The sequence below is a fragment of the Grammomys surdaster genome, unplaced genomic scaffold (genome assembly GCF_004785775.1).
Source record: "Grammomys surdaster isolate TR1022 unplaced genomic scaffold, NIH_TR_1.0 373, whole genome shotgun sequence".
Classification (NCBI taxonomy): Eukaryota; Metazoa; Chordata; class Mammalia; order Rodentia; family Muridae; genus Grammomys; species Grammomys surdaster.
In genome coordinates this window covers 1,890,215-1,911,603 of record NW_021604792.1, presented here as the reverse complement: position 1 = coordinate 1,911,603, position 21,389 = coordinate 1,890,215, and the positions used below count along the sequence as shown (strand labels likewise).

Below are 21,389 nucleotides of genomic sequence, written 5' to 3'. Positions count from 1 at the left end.
CACCTCTAAATACAGGCGGCATCTTACCATGGGCCATGAATTGAATAAAATGGAGAAAATGAGCTAAGCACCAGCATTCATGGCTTCTGCTTCCTGACAGCTGGTGTGAGCTGCCTTATGCTCTTGCTGTGGTAGATTGTGGACTCAGAGAGTGAACCTAAGCAAAGCCTTCTTTCTTCATAATGCATCAATCTATTTTTTGTTTGTTTGGTTGGTTGTTTGGTTGGTTGGTTGGTTGCTAAATTGGTTGGTTGGTTTGTTGGTTAGTTGGTTGGTTGATTGGTTGCTATGTTGGTTGGTTGGTTAATTGGTTGGTTTGTTGTTTGGTTGGTTCTGTTGTTTTGGTTTTGTGGGGTTTTTTGGTTGGTTGGTTGGTTGGTTGGTAAGTTGGTTGGTTGTTTGGTTGGTTGGTTAATTGGTTGGTTGGTTGTGGTTGGTTGATTGGTTGGTTCTGTTGTTTTGGTTTTGTGGGGGTTTTTTGTTTGGTTGGTTTTTTGGTTCTGTTGTTTTGGTTTTGTGGGGGGTTTTTGGTTGATTGGTTGGTTGGTTGGTTGGGTGGGTGGGTGGGTGGGTGGTTTGATTTGGGATTTTGCTGTTGTTGTTATTGATGTTGTTGTCGATATAATGCTGAGCATAATTTTTTCCAGTATTCTCCCATTTTTTTTCTAGCTCCTTGAAAATCACTTTCAAACGGGGAGAAAATTAAAGACTAATTAAGATTACAAGAATCAGTCTGAGAGTGGTTAAGTTTCAAAGGAATTGTTCCTTTTTATTCTGCTCTTGTGTTTAGGGCATAATAGAAAGTAGGATCGTAGCATATTGTAATTGCTTTCAAGGCAGTATAAATTGCCAAGTGGCAGACAAAGTAATCAAATTCCTGTCACTAGTCCCTCTCCTTGTGAGTACCCTCACCCACGATCTGTGCCTTTCATGAGCAATGGCCAAGTACACAGAAGCTGACATGTGGAAGCTGCAAAATGCAGATGGGCTCCATGCTCCAAGGTGCTAGATACCTTATTACATCATCATTCTTCATTCTATACAACTGTGCACAGTGAGGATCATTATTTGACACATAAAGAAAGAAATTTCAGGGACAGGAGTGATGCTCCAAAATTATCAGCACTTGGAGCTCTTGCAAAGAACCAGAATTCAATTCTTAGTATCCACCTTAGAAGACTCACAATCACATACAACTCCAGGTCCAAGAGGTCTGATACACTTTTCTAGCCTTCAAGAGCACTTGCATACGTATGGATAAACACACACACACACACACACACACACACACAAACACACACACACACATACACAGACAGAGGGAGTCGAGGAAAGGAGAGGGAGAGAGAGAGAGAGAGAGAGAGAGAGAGAGAGAGAGAGAGAGAGAGAGAGGATGTTCCAGCTTACGTGGCATATACAGTGTAGAGCTAAGAGTTGAATCCAGAAATGTCTAGAAACAGAACATCTTCTTACCTTTACAGTGTCTTCCTTCAGATTATTGATAGCCATGCTGAAAGTGAAGTGGGATCAGTACATAGGTATGTGATGGATCAGGGTAGATACTTTGACAAAAACATGGGCTTCATAGTTAACTTACAATATAGTGTCATGCCCTGTTGGGTTTTGTTTTCTTTTTTTTTTTTTTTCCTTTTTCTAAAAAAAGTGATTCTAAGTCCTGGCCCACAGTTTAGTCTGAGATGTCCTAACTTATAGAATAAGTTTGCTATAGAATTAGGAAGAGTGAACGAAAAGAAAGCACATCGAGAATTGAAATAAGAAAGGGTAGCTTTTTTATTGATTCTTTTCTCTTAGAGGCTCATTAGCTACCAGATGAACTCTGATTATTGCCAACAAATACACAGCACTCTCCTTGTTTTAAACTGCTAAACTGCCTCAAGCCACCACAGACAGATTCCTCTGAAAAGGACTTATGGTCCCCGCTGGAGCTGGAGGTGGTTTAAAAAACAAAATCTCCCTTAGATACTTTAGATACAAGACTTCATTTTTTGCTCTCCCCCCAGGCTGCTGAGGGATGCACAAGGTGAAGTCTACTTTAAAAGCTGGTATCAGGAGCTGTTGGCCGCTCTCCAGTTCTGTGCAGGAGAAGCCCTGAATGAAGAGCTTTCCAAGGAGCAGAAACTTGTCAAACTTCTGGGTGATATTGGAGAAAAAGTGAAGTCGGCCAGTGATCCTCAGAGAAAGGTTGGTGAAAGAAATCAATTGTTAGCATAATTTGAAGTGTCTGCCTTTGAGTCAACCGTTTCAGATTTATATCTTAGAAAACAAACTCTTGAAATAAACTTAGTTCAGAGACATTTAAATTAAGTACTTGCTTAATTTACTTTCCTTAAAGTTAATAATATTCTCAATCACCAGGACACAAATGACTTTGGTAAGTAGCCATGTTTGACACAGGCAGGCCTGCCATGGCAAGAAGACACACACTTGAAAGAACTTTGAGCAAGAAAAAAAAATTCTGATGAGATAACGTTTTTTAAAATTTTTATTTGACTTTTAATTGTGTAAATGTGAAAATGTCCATGTTTCAGTGTGTGTGTGTGTATGTGTAGGTGTTCCCAGAGGCCAGAAGACGACAGCAGATTCCTGATGCTGCAGTTACCTGACTTTGGCTTTGGGAAAAGTACTCAACTTTTCTGGAAGATCAGCAAACACTCTTAGCATTTAAGAACTACTGCATGATCTCTACAGACCCCTAAAATTACAAGTTTAGCACAGTAACATAATCAGGCTTATGGAAGAAGATTACAATTTAACTCTATATTGTTCTACAAAGCATGTTTGATAACAAATAGAACTAATTAAACAAATGCCAACAGTCCTGTGGGTAGTCATATTTTTATTAAGATCCATGAATAATAACTAAAATACTCTGTCTCCTTCTCATTGCTGTAACTGCATCTAACTATTCTTTGTCTTGCCGTAAGTGAAGTACATTGGATCTTTTTAATTATCTGCGCCATTAGCTTTCTTCACTGTTAGGGACCATTAAGAAAGTTGTTTTAAGTTTGATGCTGTGTATTCAGAAGGGCAGTGGACACCCACCCTCTGCATAAAGAATGTTATTCATTAACAGTTGATTATTTAGCACTGACAAGAAGGTAAGGATCTAAATATGACCAAAACATGATCTTGTCTTCAAGGAAACTCGTAGCTCACTGTCTAAAATCAACAGGAATGTTTAAGACTTTAGCCGGGCAGTGGTGGCGCACGCCTTTAATCCAGCACTTGGGAGGCAGAGGCAGGCAGATTTCTGAGTTCGAGGCTAACTTGTTCTACACAGTGAGTTCCAGAACAGCCAGAGCTATATAGAGAAACTCTGTCTCAAAAAAAAAAAGCGGGGGGTGGGGGAGAAGATTGGTTAAGACTTTATAAAAATCACAACATACAAATTGCCCTAAGTTTGTTTCCCAAACTAGGATTTCCATGGGAAGTCATCACTGCCTTTGATAAGAATGCCCATGTGGGAAGAGGCAGACTAAAATGGACAAATATGGAGTGTATTCTTCAATGGGAAACATGTAAATACCCCAAGGATACTTCAGAAATGTGACAGGTAGCACCATTTAAGTCCTTTGATACCTCTATATTATTTTAAGGCCTTTAATTATTTTCTAATGTTAGACCAAAAAAAAAAGATAGCTAGTTTAATGCATTGGGAGAACATTCCAGAAATTTTGATTTAGTTTTTTTGTTTGTTGGTTTCTCACATCCCTTGCTTAAGAATCCCTCAGAGTTCAGGTGCTCACCATAGCTAAATAATTCCAGCACCCTTTTGATAATGGACATCAAGTTCCAGAGTGACATGGGTTATTACTAAATCTTTCACCTCAACTGGCAGTATTGGAAAAAACAAAATACACACCTTTTTCTATAAAAATAAGAGGAGAGTACACAAGAGGCAGAAGGGGCAGTGGATATCTGTTTCTAAAAACTTTTCCATTGTATTAAATCTGTAATCTTATTGTTTGAGAATTCCATACATATAGCGTGTTTTGATCAACTCCATCCCATTCTGTCCCCTGACATCCTCCTGTATCTTCCCTACCATTTTCCCTCCCAGCTTCATCCGTGTTTTTTTTTTTTCAAGTCACCAAATCCACTCAGAACTTCTGTATGTGAATGGATGTGAGACCATCCACCGGAGCGCCAGCAACCTCTCATCTCTGTCTCTTACTCAATCCCTCCCTATAGTCATCGATTACCAACAGCTCTTCAGCTAGGGCTGGGACTTTGTGAGCCTCTCCCCCGTCCATGTTCAGGTCTTGACTGGCTTGATCCTGTACAGGTCTTATTCATCCAGCCACAAACCACTGTTAGTGTGTGTGTGTGTGTGTGTGTGTGTGTGTGTGTAAAGCCCTTCATGTTTACAAAACACGTTTTTACATCAATCAACAGCTATTGCTGGCTCTTACAAATTTTCTGTCCTCTCTTCCGTCATGATCTCTGAAGAGTGCTCTTGTTAATTTGGTTTCCTTAGGGTGATGTATATGCGTGACATCTCATGAGATGCACATATGTTTGGTCTGGGTGTGGAAGGATTTGGTCACTTCTCCTGTGGGCTCTGGGGATCTTACTTGGGTTGTCAGGCTTGCTTGAAAACCACTTTTAGCTCCTGAGTCATCTCCCATCCTGATGGCTATTAAAAAAAAAACAAAAAAACATTATTTTATTTTCTGTTTAAATAAAAAGCACTGAATTAAATTTAACTCCAGAAAATGGTGAGGAGGTTTTGGTTAATGGAGGAATTTCCAGACACGGTGATCCATCAAAACTTCTCCTTAGCTTCTCTGAAATGCAAGAGAAATTAGAAAATGGAAACTCATAAAGGAAATTTGTTTTACTTACAATTCAGCCAAACCAGGGCAAGGGTGACTGCTAACTTTTCTCATTTTCTTGTAGCAGTGTTGCACTTTCACATAAAACATCCAGCAAAAGACAAAGAATAGTCCGAGCTAATGACCTGTGGGATAAGTGGTCAGAACCATGGGCGAGCTCTTCCTGTGTGTGAAATGTGCAATTCCTGGGGAAATTTGAATTCCGTGGGGTCTGTTGACTTAGAGACCCTCTTTCTGAATCATACATTTCTTTTTATATTTATCAGCAAATCCACAATTAAAAATTACAAGGAGAAATGAAAAAAATCAGAGTGGAATTTTCCCTTCTTCTTCAAGATGCTGGAAGAGGTAGATTTTTTCATTTAACATGAACCAAGAGGAAAAGCTAAGAAATTCTGAAAATTAAACACTGTTAAGCAGATTAAATTTCATTTTTGTCAAACCTGGGGTGAAAAGGCCTTGGAAGTGTACTCAGTGATATTGAATTAACTGTTTGGTCACATAAATTATTGTTCCTGGCAGCACTGTGTCGTTGACAGTTTTTGTCATTGCTTCACTAAGGTGTGTAAATATCTTTTGTAAAATGTACTGACTATTACTTATAAAACTTGATAGGGATAAATGAAGACTTGGGGAAATTATTTGGAAAAGATCAAGTTAATAGTTGCTTAATACAGGGTTTGAAATCAGTGGACCACTGTCAAGTCCAACCTGCCCTGATTTTTAACAGCAACACCAGTCTTTGTTTGATGTTTGCTTCTGGTTGAACCTGAGGTCATTGAGAAAGGACATGACCTCTTTGGCTGAGTGTTTTCACTCATTGTTGTCTATTGCCTGCTTTTCCCTCATACGTCATGTAACCCCCGCCTGATCCAGTGTCAACCACAGCACCACCCTGACCTAAAGAGTTTATTTAATCAATACAAGGAAGGGGTAACCAAAAAGAGTTGAGTTCTTTACAGTTTCTTAAACATTGCTTTTCTGATTTTTTTCTTGCAGGATGTGCTAAAGAACGAGCTTGGCAGTCTAGAAGAATTCTTTAAAGATATAAAGACTTGCCATCTTCCTCTGAACCCGGCCCTGTGCATCAAAGGAATTGATCGGGATGTAAGCCAATTCAGTTAATAGATAAATAGGCCATTTCTTTTTTTATTCTTTAGATCGTCAAACATTCTAAATAATAATTCAAAAAAATGAATATCTCAACTACTTTAAGGAAAATAATTTAATCCCATTCACATGGATGAGTTGAGAAAGCACTAATCCTGTGGTATAATTTGTTGGTTTAGAAATAGTTTGTTGAAATATAATAGAGAACAAAGGTATTTCTCACACTTACAGGATTTGCTTTACTACTTTGGGTGTTTGAATTGAGAACTCCATGCTTGAAACCTTTCTATATCCCTCTGAGTTAATAAGGGAAGGACCAGCTGGCAAAGCTGGTTACAATTTCATGCCTATTTATACTCCATGTATAACAAGTCTACTATGTTAATATATTTAGCTATCCATCTCCATTTTGATTTAATTTAATAGGCATCAGTGTTCATACATCAGTATGTTATATTATATATTTTGTGATTTTTAGCCATGTCTGAAAAGCCTTTCCTAGTATCTCCAGACTCAGGACTTCCTTAGCCTTCTGTTCCTGATCCTCTGACACATGGTACCTCCTCAATCACCTTTCTCTGACTTAGAATCTCTCTTTCTCCTTTGTTCCAACTAAACTTTATTATCCACCTTCTCAGAAATGCTAGAGTAGGAAGACACTAATAGGGAAAGTGATTGCTAAGTGAGATTTGAAAGTGAAGCGGTTAAGCTATCATGCATTAGCAGTAAATGATACTGAAGTTAAGTCATAAGACAACAAACCCGGTAGTTAGAGAAAATCAGTCTAGTAGCGGTACAAATGGAAACGGCTTGCTAAAGACTTGTGTTCCGCAATCTCTATGACTTTGCTACTGTCAAGACCCCTTACAAACTTTTCTGACATCCTTCACAAACATATTTGGAGGGGGCAGAAATAACAAGACACTAAGTCCTGTAAATTGACATGTATACATATGGACTAAATTTTGAAACATTACTAATGCTTTAAAAACTGTGGGTGTTTTCAAGTGTTGGATGATGCGTTTATTGATCAATATATAGCTAGAAGCTATGCATGTTAGGGGTGTTTAAGTTAGAAAGAAAAATATAAATGATTATAGGTCTTAGGTTTTACTTCTTTGTGAGTGGTGTGTGTGTGTGTGTGTGTGTGTGTGTTTAAGGATTAGAACGATTTTATTTGAGCAACCAAAATTATAAGTACATTTTGATTTAGCCATGCCTTGGGTAGAAGGTTGCTGTAAGTGTTGTCTGTGCTGAGAACTGGTTCTTGCACAGTCAATGGTATAGGAAGCACTGTCACTTACCCTGTTGCTAAGGTTACATATACTCCTTCTTTATATCATCCTGAGGCTCAAGAGCCACCTTAAGTAGAGCCACGTCCTGCCCCTATTTGCTGTGACCCTCTGTCTGGAACAGAGCTGTGTTGTATCTGTGGTACGATGGATGTGACTGATATAATAGTACAGTTATGTGGCAAATCTTAATCTATTCTCTAATCTCGCTGTGCAGTGGGTGAGAAACTTTACAACTGAAATGAATGTGTGAAGGCTCTCCATTCTCATAGAGATGCTTGCAGAGCATCCTAGAGCCCAGACTGTAGAGAAGACACGTGCAAGCCAGGAGTGTGGCAGGACCGTCAGTTAAAGAAGTAGTCTTATTTATCTCCAGAACCTCCATGATGGGAGACAAATACATACATGTAGACAATTTGGACAAATCTGTCGTTTAGAGCTCTTCATTGTTGAATGCCAGAAAGTCATAGTACAGAAAACCCTTCTGAATGCAATGTGACCAGGCATTCTCTCTGTGTGTTACAGATGTCACATAAACAAAACCACCGTCTAAATGTCTAGTCATGTAAACATATGCAGTCAAAATTCACACCTCATTATGCACTAGAAAGTGCACACAGGTGAGGGCCTTTATAAATGTAATGGATGTGAGGCCTTCCGGTATAGTGCCAGTCTCCTTGTCAGAGAACCAGTTCTGATGAGAAGCCTTACAAGAGATCCAAGGAAGCTGTTTGGTGTGCGTAGGCCACTGACTCTGGTGACTTCCATAAACGTGGTAAATTCTCCAGTCTGTGTTCTATCAGTGGGTAAAAAACTCAGGCCTTACACAATTTATTTTATAAAGCATTGCTCTTAAGGACAGAAAGCAAGGGTCTTAGGCTGGAGCTGTACTCTCCTTACGCCCCCAAAAATAATAATAATAATCAACCACGCCCCCTCAAGGTACTGTTAATTATACAATTCCTAATAAGGAAATATCTCTCAGAGTTGCTGAGGTATGACCAGGTGAGGAAGCTGAGAGTCACGTACTGTTTCTGTCTCTTGGGATGGAAAAGCAAGCGCTGGACATTTTATTTACTTACAGGCTTCTTTTTTTTTTCCTTCTATTTTTTATATCTGGGTCAATCATCTCTGCTTGTCAAGGTCAGAGGTCATACCATTCTGGTTTTCTTCGTCCTTTCTAGTTTTTCCACTTCACCAAACATAAAGTCATCTACAAGACTTTGACTCAGTCTTCCCTGCCCCCTGGATCTGACCTTTGCAATCCACCTTTTAGACTTTTGTTTTTAAGTTGTCTTTGCCTTTCCCTGCCCAGAAAACCCATCGTTTGCCTAGTTTTGAATATGTTTATCTCTCATTATCCTCAATATCTAGTTCACCTCCAAATGACTTTATTCTTCAGATGCTTCTTCATTCAACTGTGATAAATTTCTTTGTGGATTTTCCATTTGCTGCAAAGCTATATACTTTCACGCCATTTTCATTGACATGTTAACTAGGTACAGTGTTCCTTTCTGGTAGCATCTGGATAATGCTTTGCACATAGTAGTTGCTAATAATAGGATATTTGATGTGACTTTCAATAATTATTCTGCCTGTGAAAACAAGGGATGGAACTATGAGGGCAGAAAAGATCCAGGGAGAATAGGAAGAGTGTCTAACCCATTTCTCGGCCACTTTTGGACTTTTCTTCTTCTCACTGGGTATCATCCAAAACAAGCCCTACAAATTGGAATTCAAAATTTGAAAACTACTTATCTAGACTCATTTCTGTCTAATTGTAGGCGTTCTTAATTCTGTAGCACGGTAAGATCATAAGATTCCCTAACTGATTCTAATTAGCATGATGATGTCACATTATTTACTACTTAATTCTATAGCATGAGAAGTATCCTTCACTAAAGGTTCATGCGGTTCTCACAGCGCGATCTTGTGTCTCTCATGCAGCCCCACCTTTAAAACTGTAAGACTCAAATTTATTCAGCAAGCCAGGGTTTGTGTTTGACTAGAGATTAGATTAGATTTACGTTGACAACTAAGTTAAGAAATAGATGCCTTTCTTCTCAGCGTATTCCGACGTCAGATGTCAGATCTGTGTCTTCAAACTGATCCTTCAATATATATTGATGTCATATTTTACCGACTTGATAGATTGAATGTGCCAAGTCCCTTTCTTTCCTTTAGTATTGATTTAACTCTTTACTATTCTAAGCAGAGGAAGCCTTTCAACTCTCGAGTAATCTGGGGAAAGAGCACTAGGGAAAGCTGAGTGGAAGGAGTCTGCCTTGGAAAATGTAAAACACAAACGAGAAAACTGGAAGAAGGAAACTGTGCCGAGTTATTATCTACAAAGAAAACATTCGCTAACGTAGAAATGGGTTGATTCTACAGACCTCATCTCATATTCTTAGCTCATGTGTCTTCTACCAAAATGCATGAGATAAGGTTTCTTATTCTCTCCTTTTCGGTGTAGTAGAGACACATTCAGGAATAGTTTTTAAATCATGTTGATAATAAAATACAGATGAGAAATCTGGTCTCTCTTAATTGTGGATCCATGTTTCTTTAAAATGTGTTGGGGGGGAACCATAAGTAATAATAACAAAATGTCCTAAAAGAAAATAGTTTCTAAATAGAAAGTTAAACTCTTATCTATTAACCAACTCTTACAAACACATCTTAGTTTATTTTAAGCGAACTTTTTGTTTGCTTTAAGCATACACACACACATATATAATATTATATATATATATATATATACATAATACTATACATACATACATACATACATATATAAATACATACATATATATCTAGCAGATACTTTTCTGTTCCTGTGCTAAAACACTGTAAGGTGCTTAAGGGAGAACGGGTTCATTCTGGCTTATAGTCAATAAGGGATAGCCTTCATCATGGCAGGGAAAGCATGATAAGAAGCAGCTGAAGCAGAAAGCTGCCTGATAGCATTTCTGTTCACACACAGGAAGCAGAGAGAGAAAGCCCGAAATGAGCCCCACAGTTGTCCCTCCAGCAAGGTCCCCCCACCTGAGGGTTCCGTAACCTCCCCAAACAGCCCCGGCAACTGTGGATCAAGTGTGCAAGTACATGAGTTCACAAAGGAGAGCTCTTATTCAAAACAGGATACTTACACTACACAGAGGCTGTTCACATCGTGACAGAGAGATGATACATGACTTCATGCTTCTCAGAAGGCCCTGCAACTTAAAGCTCGAGAATTAGTTCTGGAATTTTCCACTTAATAGTCTGTAATGTGGTGGGAAAATTGTTTTGAAAGGTTTTCAACCTAGCATACATCTGGCTTCTCAAATTTAAAGTACAGTGTTTACCCACCCCACCCCACCCCACCCCACCCTTACGTGAGGAGGATGTGTTCTACATTCCCCTGGAGAATACATGGATTCAAGTCTGTAATACTGTGTGTTTCCCACGCATAGTCTGTTCCGTATGAGCATACTTCACAAAGGCTGTGCGCATACTGCTAAGGTAATGAGATGGTGCATGACTTACCTCATCGTGAGACTCAGAAGCGTGGGCAATCGAAAGCTGAAGAACTAGCTCTGGAATTTTTCCATCGGATAGTTTAGATTATGGCTGACTGTGGGTACCTGAAACTGCAGAAAGCAAGATGTGACAAAAGGCACATAGTGACACACGCTTGAGATTGGGAGAGTAGTGTTTGTTCATTTCTGATAAACGCAATTCTTTGTTGAAGTATAAAAATTATACCTTGTTTGTTTGTTTGCTTGTTTGTTTACTAGTGTAGTGAACTCTGCAGGGGCAATGACCTTTTCAGAAAGGCGCTGTCTTCCCCTTACTTTGCTCATTCTCCTTCTCTTCTCCTCTAGGCGTGCTCGTATTTCACATCTAACGCTTTGCCATTGAAGATTACTTTCATCAATGCTAATCCAAGGGGCAAAAATATCAGCGTTATTTTTAAGGTACAGTAACTCTCCTGAATCCCAAAATTGATTCCAGAAGCAGAACTATTGATTTATTGCTCACAAAAAGAAATGATTGCAGTTACTTCCCCCCCGGCAAAAACACAGAGGTTTCCCAATTATTTCAGAGTCTCTCCGTCTTTACAGAATTACGGGGTATGCCAAGCTCGTTGGCAATAAATCAAACATTACTGGCTCAGTGCCAGGTATCCTTCCGTTCAAATCTTAAACTAAGTTTGAATAAATGAAGGCATAGGATCACTTTTCACTTTTGAATGGCAGAGAAAGAGAAACGTATGATAAGCTTCCAGAAGCAGCATTTTTTTTTTTGGCCTAGATTTTAAAAAATAATGATAAAGACGCACATTACCTGGAACCTCAATGGTATAGACTACTTTAGGGTAACAATTTTGTCTACACAAACTTGTGCTTTTAAGTATTTAAAAACTTTACATTATTACACACATACACACATACACACACTGGAGATCTTATCGGAGTCAGCTCTCTTCTTCCAACACGTCGGTCATAGGGATTGAACTCATCAAGCTTGGCCTTTGATCACTAACACATCTCATGAGCTATGTTTATTCATGTTTTTTCTTGTTGTTTATTTATTTTCCTCTTTTTGTTTTTTGTTTGCTTGTTTGTCTGTTTTGCTTTTGTAGAGAAGGTTTTATGTAGGCTGTCTTTGAACTCCTAGTCCTCAAGCCTTTACCTCCAGAGAACTAAGATTACAGGCATGTATGATCACTTGCCTATTTCTGTAAATTGGATTTTTTTCTCCATAAATAAAAAATACATAAGGAGCATTTCAGTCTCCCTATGACCCCAAAGGAAAAGAGTGAAAGGCAGTAACAGGGTTGTAGATGGGGCAGACGGAGACACTGATGGGCAGAGGAGTCAGGAGAAGACACAGATTTTACCCGTTGTCCAGTTCATACCGCCAACCTTTCCACGAGGTCCTGGAGCAAACACTTGATGGAATGAGAATTATTGTACTCAGACATTGCATTTGACCCTCAGAACCTTGAGCCTCAATGATACCAAAATGCTCTTTTTCCATGAAGAAATAAAAAAAAGAAAAGAAAAAGAAAAAAGAAAGACACCCTCTCAGGAGTAGAATGTCTATGAATTCTAGGACATTTTAAAAAATCAAATTCTTACTTAGTGGAGAGCATGGAGCGGCTATCCGCTGTTGGAGCTATCATCACTTTTCCTTCGCCTCTGATGAAAATCACACCTGTGTTGTTCCTTATTGTCAGAGATAGTTTTCTCCGAAAAACCACCCTGCAGCCTCCACAGTGAATTCACAGGTACCACATGATCCGTATGCTAATTTATGGTCTCCTGAAGAAGCCACAGGGATCCTAACTGCCTCTCTGCAGCGCTGGTCACTTTCAGCCCTCCCTTGGTTGAGTTGGAATCTTGGGTAAACGTTTATCCTGCCTCTGCATTCGAATTTGAGTCTAAGAAAACGTAACGAAAGAACGAAGAGATCTATCCAGAGCAATTCTAAGCAGCGCCTCTTATCCAACAAGGGCATCAGACCCTGAGATGCTTCCAAGGCCGGATCTCCTCTCTATCTGCTGTCAGAAGCACGCGGTGCTCTGAGTGATAAAAAAACAAGAAACCCTGCCCTAACCTGAGCTGGAAATGTAGCAAGGAAGGGTATGGGGTAGATCACTTTTGGCTACTTTGAATGGCAGCCGGGGAGAGTCTTGAGCACCCAATCTTGTTTTTACAGGCTGGGGATGATCTTCGGCAGGACATGCTTGTTTTGCAGATTATTCAAGTGATGGACAACATTTGGCTGCAGGAAGGCCTCGATATGCAAATGATCATTTATGGGTGTCTATCCACAGGAAAAGCCCAAGGTCAGTACAGATTTGAAAATAAGGTGATTTACATTTTTAACCTTGCTGGTTCACTGGTAAGACATTACAAACCTACTGCTTTTATTTTAGGATCCAGGGTCAAAAATCCAAAGAGTCATGTGTATTTATTTTTAGTTTTGAAAATTGCAAGCCAGGATGATTAATGTCAAATATAGCACACTTTGGGACGTTAACTGTGAACTTTGCAGTTCAGATGTGAACTGGGCCACTCTTTTGCTTTCCTCAGGGAGTTAACTGCACCGATGACCTCTCATTCTTTTCTTCATTTCCTAAGAGGATATAGATATTGACATCCCCAGTGGTGATACCATGGTAGCAGGCATCGATGACTAGTGCTCTAACAGATATTGATAGGCCAGGGAGAGACGCATATCCAAACTTCAAAGTGCAATTTTCTCCTGAATGTATGTCACTCACTTTTCACAAGTATAAAGCCAATTGTAACAAAAGTCTGACACCATCCATAATAGAATAACCTGACCATGCAAAACAACCCTCACCATTAACACACAATTTTCATGTATTTAAAGAAACCCTCAACCTTATAAATATATGGTATAACAACATTTGTTCATTAATTATTTCTTACTTATTATTATTTGTGTGTGTGAGTGTGTGTATGTGTGTGCACATACATGCAAGCAATATGGGTGAGTGGAAGCAAGCACACAATGGTACATGTGTGGAGTCAGATTACATCATTGGAGATCAGTTCTCTCCTTCCACCATGTTAGTCCTGAGAATCAAACTTGGCCATCAGGCTTGAGTGGCAAGAGGATTTCCTTCCTGAGCCATCTCACTAGCCTGGAATTGACATTTAAATTTTAAAAGGATTTTGAATAGCTATAAAATCAGTCAAAATGAGCAAACATACACACTTGGAGCATAATTCAGTATTTTTTTTCCTTTGTAAAGACCAGATATAAATGTGGAATGAAAGACTACATGGTTTAGGTCCATTGATCAGTTTTATTCTCAGAGAGTATCAGTGTTTTTATTCTGCAGGTTTGCTAAATTTCACATTAATGCTTGCCTTGGGATTTCCTGCAGAGTTACACTACTTTCCCCTTTTAAAATACTTTAATGGTGAACACTCATCCTTCCTGTTGTAGGGATCAATAAAGAGCGTTTTCTTAAAACACATCAAGTGCTATGGTCACCTTATACCCTCTCCTTTCTCCTTCCCCTTCCCCTTCATGTCAAGCTCCTCCCATCCTGGAGCTCTCCTTACATGTCATATGTACACATATGTATATGTATGTACACACATGCATACATATACACACACACTATATATGTATATATTTATATTTATATTTATATTTATATTTATATTTATATTTATATTTACATTTATGGTTCATGTATTTATAATATGGTTAGGATCCACACACGAAAAGTACATACCATTTACCTTTCTGATCCTTGCTTATCTCACACAATACAATCTAGCGATCTCTCATTGCATCCATTTTCCAGCAAGCAGCATAGTTTCATTCTTCTTTGTGAGTAAATAAAAGTCCATTGTGCATATACCATTTTTTTTATCTGTTTATGGTTTCCTTTACTTACTCTGGAAAAAAATATCCTAAATAACATAGCCATTATTTTTAATTCAAAGAGATTTCCTATTTAAACCCAGTGTTGCAAAAGAACCATCACCACGACAATGCACCTCTCTTCCTAAGGCTCAGCGTCCTAGCCAGTATGTCTTAAGGGGTCATCTGCTAAATGCAGACAGAATTGCCTCCCCATCCCAGATGACTTAGAAGGAACCACTGTAGATCAGAGACTACTTTTGTTCCAATAGTAGGGGGCCCTTGCTCCAAGCCAAGTGGCTCCCAAACATTTTCCAGTTTCTTAAGAACTGCCTTTGATTACAACTACATTGGAATTGTCCTTTCTTGAATTCCACCTTTCCTGGTCTCACAGAAGGAGCCTAATTCTTCTGTATCCTAACCTACCAGAAAAGTTAGAATGAAATCAGCCTCTCCGGGCTGGGTTTCTAATCTCTTGTAGAACACCTGAGCTTTAGAAATTGAATAAAGGCTGGGTCCCTGTGGGAATGCTTCAGTTCCATCTCCCGTGTCTGTTATTGCAGCATGCAACCAGGTGAAATCTATCAATGTTAATCAGAAGAAACAACTGTAGACTTTCCCAAAGTGGCAAACGGCAGAAGACAAGCTATTTTCCCCTCTGTGTACCAACAGCCTTCTGTGATGGCAAGATTTATAGGGGGAATTATGCTGACAGAATATGCCTTCAACAAAAATAGAGAATAAAACAAATGTCATTTTCAGAAGACAGGGTTGCATTTCCATTACATCCCAGGGCTTATTGGATATCTGTTGTCCAAAAAGCATTCCATTTTGTTATTCCCTCTCTGTGGTCACAGGATTTTTCTGGTTCCCTTCATCCTTTGAGCATTTGATTGTGCAACCCTTAACTATTGTGAGCACTGCAAACATCAGAAAATCTAGATTTTGATTTATTTTAGTGATTTTATTTATAAAGAAGGGCCTAGAGAGTTGGGGGGATATTCATCTTGGGAGAGGCTGAAATAGTATTTAAACTCTTATCCTGTATAGACTAAAAATCAGAGGTCTTGAAAATATTTACATGCCAACAACCTTAGGAGCACAATGAAAAGCGTTGATGGATGAATGACCATGAATGCAAAGATCCTCCTTAAGTACAATCGATAGGTGGTCCTTTTTCAATAAAATCATTACAGCTTCTCTTTACGGGTGTCTGCCACAGAACGTGCATGTGGCTCCTCCCAGGCCTTCTCTCTAGCCTCAGAAATCTAACACTTAATGGTAGTGCTTTTATTAACCTGAAAAGAAAGAATTCTATTTTTAAAATGTGTGTGTGCACACGTGTGTGATCATGTGTGTATCCATGTTTTTGCATGTGGGTGCACATGCATGTACATGAACATGTATGTGAAAGCTAAAGGTTGAAAAGGGCCAGCTTCCACCTCACTCTCCACTCCATATGTTGAGGAACGGTCTTTTTTTAAGTTCTGGAGATATTTTACATGAAAACAATGAAATATGATCATATCTACTCCCTTTTTATCTCCTCCAACTCCCCCCATATCCTCCAGTCCTCTGCATCTGGCATGGATCTCCGTGACTGCACTCATGAACTCGAGCAATTGGAGGTCACCTTCATGAGACATGCACAATATCACACCAGTTAAAACTCAAGCACAGACTGGACATGTGAGGCCCAAGCCCCACCCTGTACTAAAGAAATATTGACAGTGAGGACTTTTAATTTTTTAAAGAATGTGGCCACTGGTAGGGCTTCCATTCTCCCATGGATGGCTCCAAAGCCATGCACATATCAGTAGCACTAACTGGACCTACTAAGTTCAGAGAAGAAAGGGGAGGAAGAAAAGAAAGAAGGGAGCCTCTTGCTGAATCCAGAGCTTTCAGATTTGGGATTCCGGCTCCCTATCTTGCCTTTAACCACCTCATTTATAGGCATGCCAATATATGGGCTCCATACATTTACATAAGGATTTGAACTCCAGGTCCCAGGTTTTTTAAGCACTTTATCAATGAACCATTTTTCAGAACTATGAAGAGAGATTTTTATCAATTATTTGACATGTTTATTGAGGGAATTATATTTTGACCACTGAAGGCAAAACATGTTTGCTATTGAAATGTGTAAATCCTCCTGTAAAGGGTCGTGACTGTCTCCCCCCCCCAAGACATATGACTGTCAGCATGCTTTTCTAGTGACCATGGAGCTTCCAGGAGACCACCTACAGTGTCTCTCTACCATATTTCTAGAAAGACATTAAGCTGCTTCTGATAGGTCTGATGAAAACCTAGTATATTCAGATTGATTACACTTAGAGGGGATGACCAGGAGCCCTCTGCACAAGGCATCTACAAGAATGGTGTGAGAAGAAATAAGCGCTCCAAGCAGTGCTGACAACCACTGCTACCACCCAGAGTGAGGTACACAGTCTAAATGTTCCTCATTCTGGGAAGCAAGGCTGGTTTCCTTAATATCCCTCTGTTATCACCCAGGATTCATAGAGATGGTGCCCGATGCTGTAACACTTGCTAAGATCCATCTGCACTCTGGGTTGATAGGACCACTGAAAGAAAACACCATCAAGAAGTGGTTCAGTCAGCACAACCACTTAAAGGAAGATTATGAAAAGGTTTGTTCTTCTGGAACTAATTTTAAGTCACATAGTTAAATAAGAATATGCTCTGGTCTGTCAGATATTGTGATTTATGGGAAAGTAAATTAAATCCACCTTGAGTTCTAATTCCCTCATTCATCAGCTGTGTGAGAATGACTTGCTTTAACTGGCATCATTAACTAGATGAAAATCTCTGCGTGTTCTTTTCCTACGGCTGAAGTTGTTGGCTATGAACAAAGAGTTTCTTCACTCAGATATCCCTCTCCCTGAAGCCACACTCCAGAGATGAGGCCGTCTGATACCAACTCCTTCCAGTAGATCTTTCCCATTTGCATACAGTCTTCAAGTTTCATAAATAAGCCTCTGTGCTAAAATCTCCCCTGCTGCGCCCTGACTTTTCCTCTAGGGTTGTTAAATGGCTTGTAGAATGTAAGATAGATAGATGATAGAAATTGATAAGATGATGAAGATGATAATAGATAGGCGATATAGATTAGATCATTAGTACATATATGGATATAAATATCCATATGTAAGTATGTGTGTGTGTGTGTACACATAGTTGAATAGGTACTAGAAATAAAGATCTGTAATAGATAGGTAGATGATAGACAGATAATATAAAAGCAATAGAAGTAGATAGACAGTCAATAATTATAGATGCTTTTTTTCTCTTTACTATTGTCATGTTGTATCATTGTTTTTCAACTGACAGGCCTTGAGGAATTTTTTCTACTCGTGTGCTGGCTGGTGTGTGGTGACATTCATCTTGGGAGTCTGTGACCGACATAATGACAATATCATGCTGACAAAGTCAGGCCACATGTTTCATATTGACTTTGGAAAATTCCTGGGTCATGCACAAACATTTGGCGGTATAAAAAGGTCAGTACACAAACATTTATTACAGTAATTAAGCAATGGCCTAAATACTATCTAGCACGTAATGGAAAAGGAACCTAGCAAATAACTTGTGTCAAATCCACTAGGGTAATATAAGTATGATTATAAGGCTAATAAATGGAAAAAAAGACTTTTTGAGTAAATTATTTACAGAAGAGGGCTTCTTCCAAATGTTAAGAAACTAAACTGGCCTTCCTCCATGGGTTACTAAATCTATTTCAAATAATTGTTTCAATTAATATTTTTGTTTTCTCATAAACTTTGGAAGATTATACATGAGTTGATGGTCTTGACTTATTGGGTATATTGCCTGTAGAGGATAACCACCTATATCTTAAACGTAATAGTTAGCCAACTCTCCAATCTGTCTTAGCCTCGATCCATTCCTCAGAGATTTAGTGCGTAACCATCAACCAGGACACTATGCATAGAAGGCTAAACAACGGTGCAGCCCTGGCTTCCTTCATTGTTGTGGTTGAAGCACAAAGTCCCTCCCATAGACTCACGAACCTGGATCTACAGCCAATGGCTCTTATTTAGAAAGTTCTAGGACCTTCAGGAGGTGAAGCCTGATTAAAAGAAATAGGTCATGGGCGTGGGACAGTTAAGGTTTGCTGGTCCCTCTCCACTGCGTCCTATCTGTTCTCTGTCTCCACTTCCTGACTGTAGACAGGTACCACACAACCTTACACTCTGGCCATCGTGTTTGCGCCTAATCGATAAACTGTATTTCTTCCTACTGCAAGATAAAATCAACTTCTCCAGGTATTTGGTCAAGGTAATGGGAAAAGTAACCAAAAGCAATATTAAACTAATAAACAACGACACAGCAGGAGAAACTAAGAACTTCTCATAGGAAATACAAGGCAAATATCTGGGGCGGAAATGCCTGGCTCAGGCATGCTGCTTTAAAGAGGCTTCTCAGAGAAGACGGAGGTATAATGTCAGTGAGCAGTCTGTGCAGATGCAGCATGGGAGTGGGAGGAGTCCAGGGAGACAAAGAAAATAGACCGTTCCCCTGACCTGAGACGGCTGGGGACAGAATTCTCAACCTCGTGCTGGAGCTGACCGTGCAGTTGCCTTTTCTGCCTTCTGAGAAAACAACCCCAGCTCTGCTACAGAGAACAGGAAGGCTTTCACACCTTGTACACAAACAAGTGCTTTCTTTAATCAATGTAATTGGGAGATTAAAGAAGGATTGACACCAGCGGATTAAATCAAAGGCCATCACAGCCTCAAGATTGCTTAAGGATTCCAGAGCCTACTTGCCTAATCCTTACAATGGAACTTCCCAGCTTCCTAAAGCCAATTGGATTTTCTTTTGAAGTATTGCTTAATATTTGCTTCTCCATACTCTCTAACAAAGCCATAAATAAGAGTGGTTATGAAATCGTGCACCCACAATCACATCTTCAGTCAGTTCTTTGGTAATAATATTTATATGGTAACTTCATCATGTAAGAGAGACCGCGGTAATAAATTCACGCTTGGATGTGACGACCCCTTAGTGGTAACTTTCTCTTGGAAGGCAGGAGAAAGAAAGAAGCGCTGTATCTGTAACCACAGCTTCTCCTCTAACTCATTTTTTGCAAATTCTTATTTACTGTTCTATTGCCATTGTGTGTGAGCTTTCACTCTGGCAATGCTAATGTTACACTGAGTCTGTCTGTCTCTCCTACATGTTTATTATGTTACACTGAGTCTGTCTGTCTCTCCTACATGTTTATTGATTAGATTTGTTCCTTGACACTTTCAAATATGGATAGCATCCTTTCTGTTTAGTCTCACTACCCACCCCCTCTTAAGTCCCTTCACTCCTGTCAGCCCTGCCCAGATCTCCCTATAAGTTCCTTTCTCACATTCATACATTTTTGCTTTGTTTTGTGACTCAATAGTGTGGCCATGCTATTGGAACTATCTGTTTGAGCCTTGTGACCTCAATATCTGGCACAGCATTTTAAAAAATGACTGTCGCTTCCCTAGAGCCCATTAGTTGCCAAGAGTTCATTGTGGAGGGTATGCAGGTTAGTTTTGTCATCAATTCAATGCAAACTAAGGTCACTTGATAAAGAAGAACCTTAGCTTAGCAAATGCCTCCATCAAAACGGCCTGTGGCTTGTCTGTGGGACACTTTCTTGATTGCTAATTGATGAAGGAGGGCCCAGTGTATTCCGGGTGATGCCACCCTGAGCAGGTGGTTCTAGGTTTGTGTGTGTGTGTGTGTGTGTGTGTGTGTTCTGCACATTAATTAGAGAGAGCTAGCCAGTAGACAGCTTTCGTTTGTGGTTTACTAACAGATTATGACCTGGAAGTATAAACTAAAATCAACTTTCTCCCCAAGCACAGTAACAGAAATTAGAATAGGGGGTAGGGCCCCATGAGCCCCTCCCAGTCATGATGACTTTGGACAGGCATGAAGTCTTAAGCAGGTCTAGTACAGGCAGCTGTCACTGTGAGACAATGTTTGCAATGGCTGTGTCCTTCCCTGAAGATGACTTTCCTCATCTTTTCTTCATATTTCCTGGCTCTTAGATTCTTTCCTATTTCCCTTCAACAACCTTCTATGAGGCTAGAGAGTGAGCTAGCATTTCCTCTAAGAATGTTGAGAGCCTTGGGGTGGGGGAGGGTTGTTTGTGTTTGTTTTGTTTTCTTTTGTTTTTGTTTCTCTGTTTTTTGCTCAGTGGTGGCACCAGGTGTTGGAGAGGCAGCAAAGGTGAGCTTGGAACAGCAGATTCCAGGGTCCCTCACCTGTCTACACAAGGTACTAAAGATGCAGTGAAAAAATTAAGTCTTTCTTGTAGCTTTCTTTCTAAATAATTTTGGTTAATTCTTTGGTAAAAAGAGTTCCATTATTCTATGTTTTCTTCACTAAAATGATTAGTATCCAATGTTGGGAATTTTTTTCTCATGTTTGTCTTGTCTGGATGCCTAGCACATCCAGTTTTTATACTTCAGAAAAGCCTTGTGTCATTGACCATGCAGTCCTATGGTAGGGACTTTACAGGAAGCTGGTCTCAATGGACCAGCACTCATTGTTAAAGGGGAACACTACCAGGACTTACTGTGCAAATAACTGCATAAAAAGTTATATGTAATAATTCTAGAGGTTATATGAACATTGTTTAAGATCAGAAACTCTGAGGATAAGCTCTCTCTCTCTCTCTCTCTCTCTCTCTCTCTCTCTCTCTCTCTCTCTCTCT

General features: G+C 39.5%; 1 protein-coding gene across 2 annotated transcripts in view; it reads left to right on the top strand.

The window, feature by feature from the left end:
* Pik3c2g (phosphatidylinositol-4-phosphate 3-kinase catalytic subunit type 2 gamma) overlaps nt 1-21,389 on the top strand; it is a 337,943-nt gene that overhangs the window by 219,489 nt on the left and 97,065 nt on the right. For both annotated transcript variants that reach the window (XM_028780980.1, XM_028780979.1), the window contains exons 20-25: nt 2,022-2,202; nt 5,856-5,963; nt 11,125-11,217; nt 12,965-13,094; nt 17,165-17,301; nt 18,002-18,171. In XM_028780980.1, coding sequence (XP_028636813.1) covers nt 2,022-2,202; nt 5,856-5,963; nt 11,125-11,217; nt 12,965-13,094; nt 17,165-17,301; nt 18,002-18,171 — 819 coding nt within the window. The remainder of the gene's footprint in view (nt 1-2,021; nt 2,203-5,855; nt 5,964-11,124; nt 11,218-12,964; nt 13,095-17,164; nt 17,302-18,001; nt 18,172-21,389) is intronic.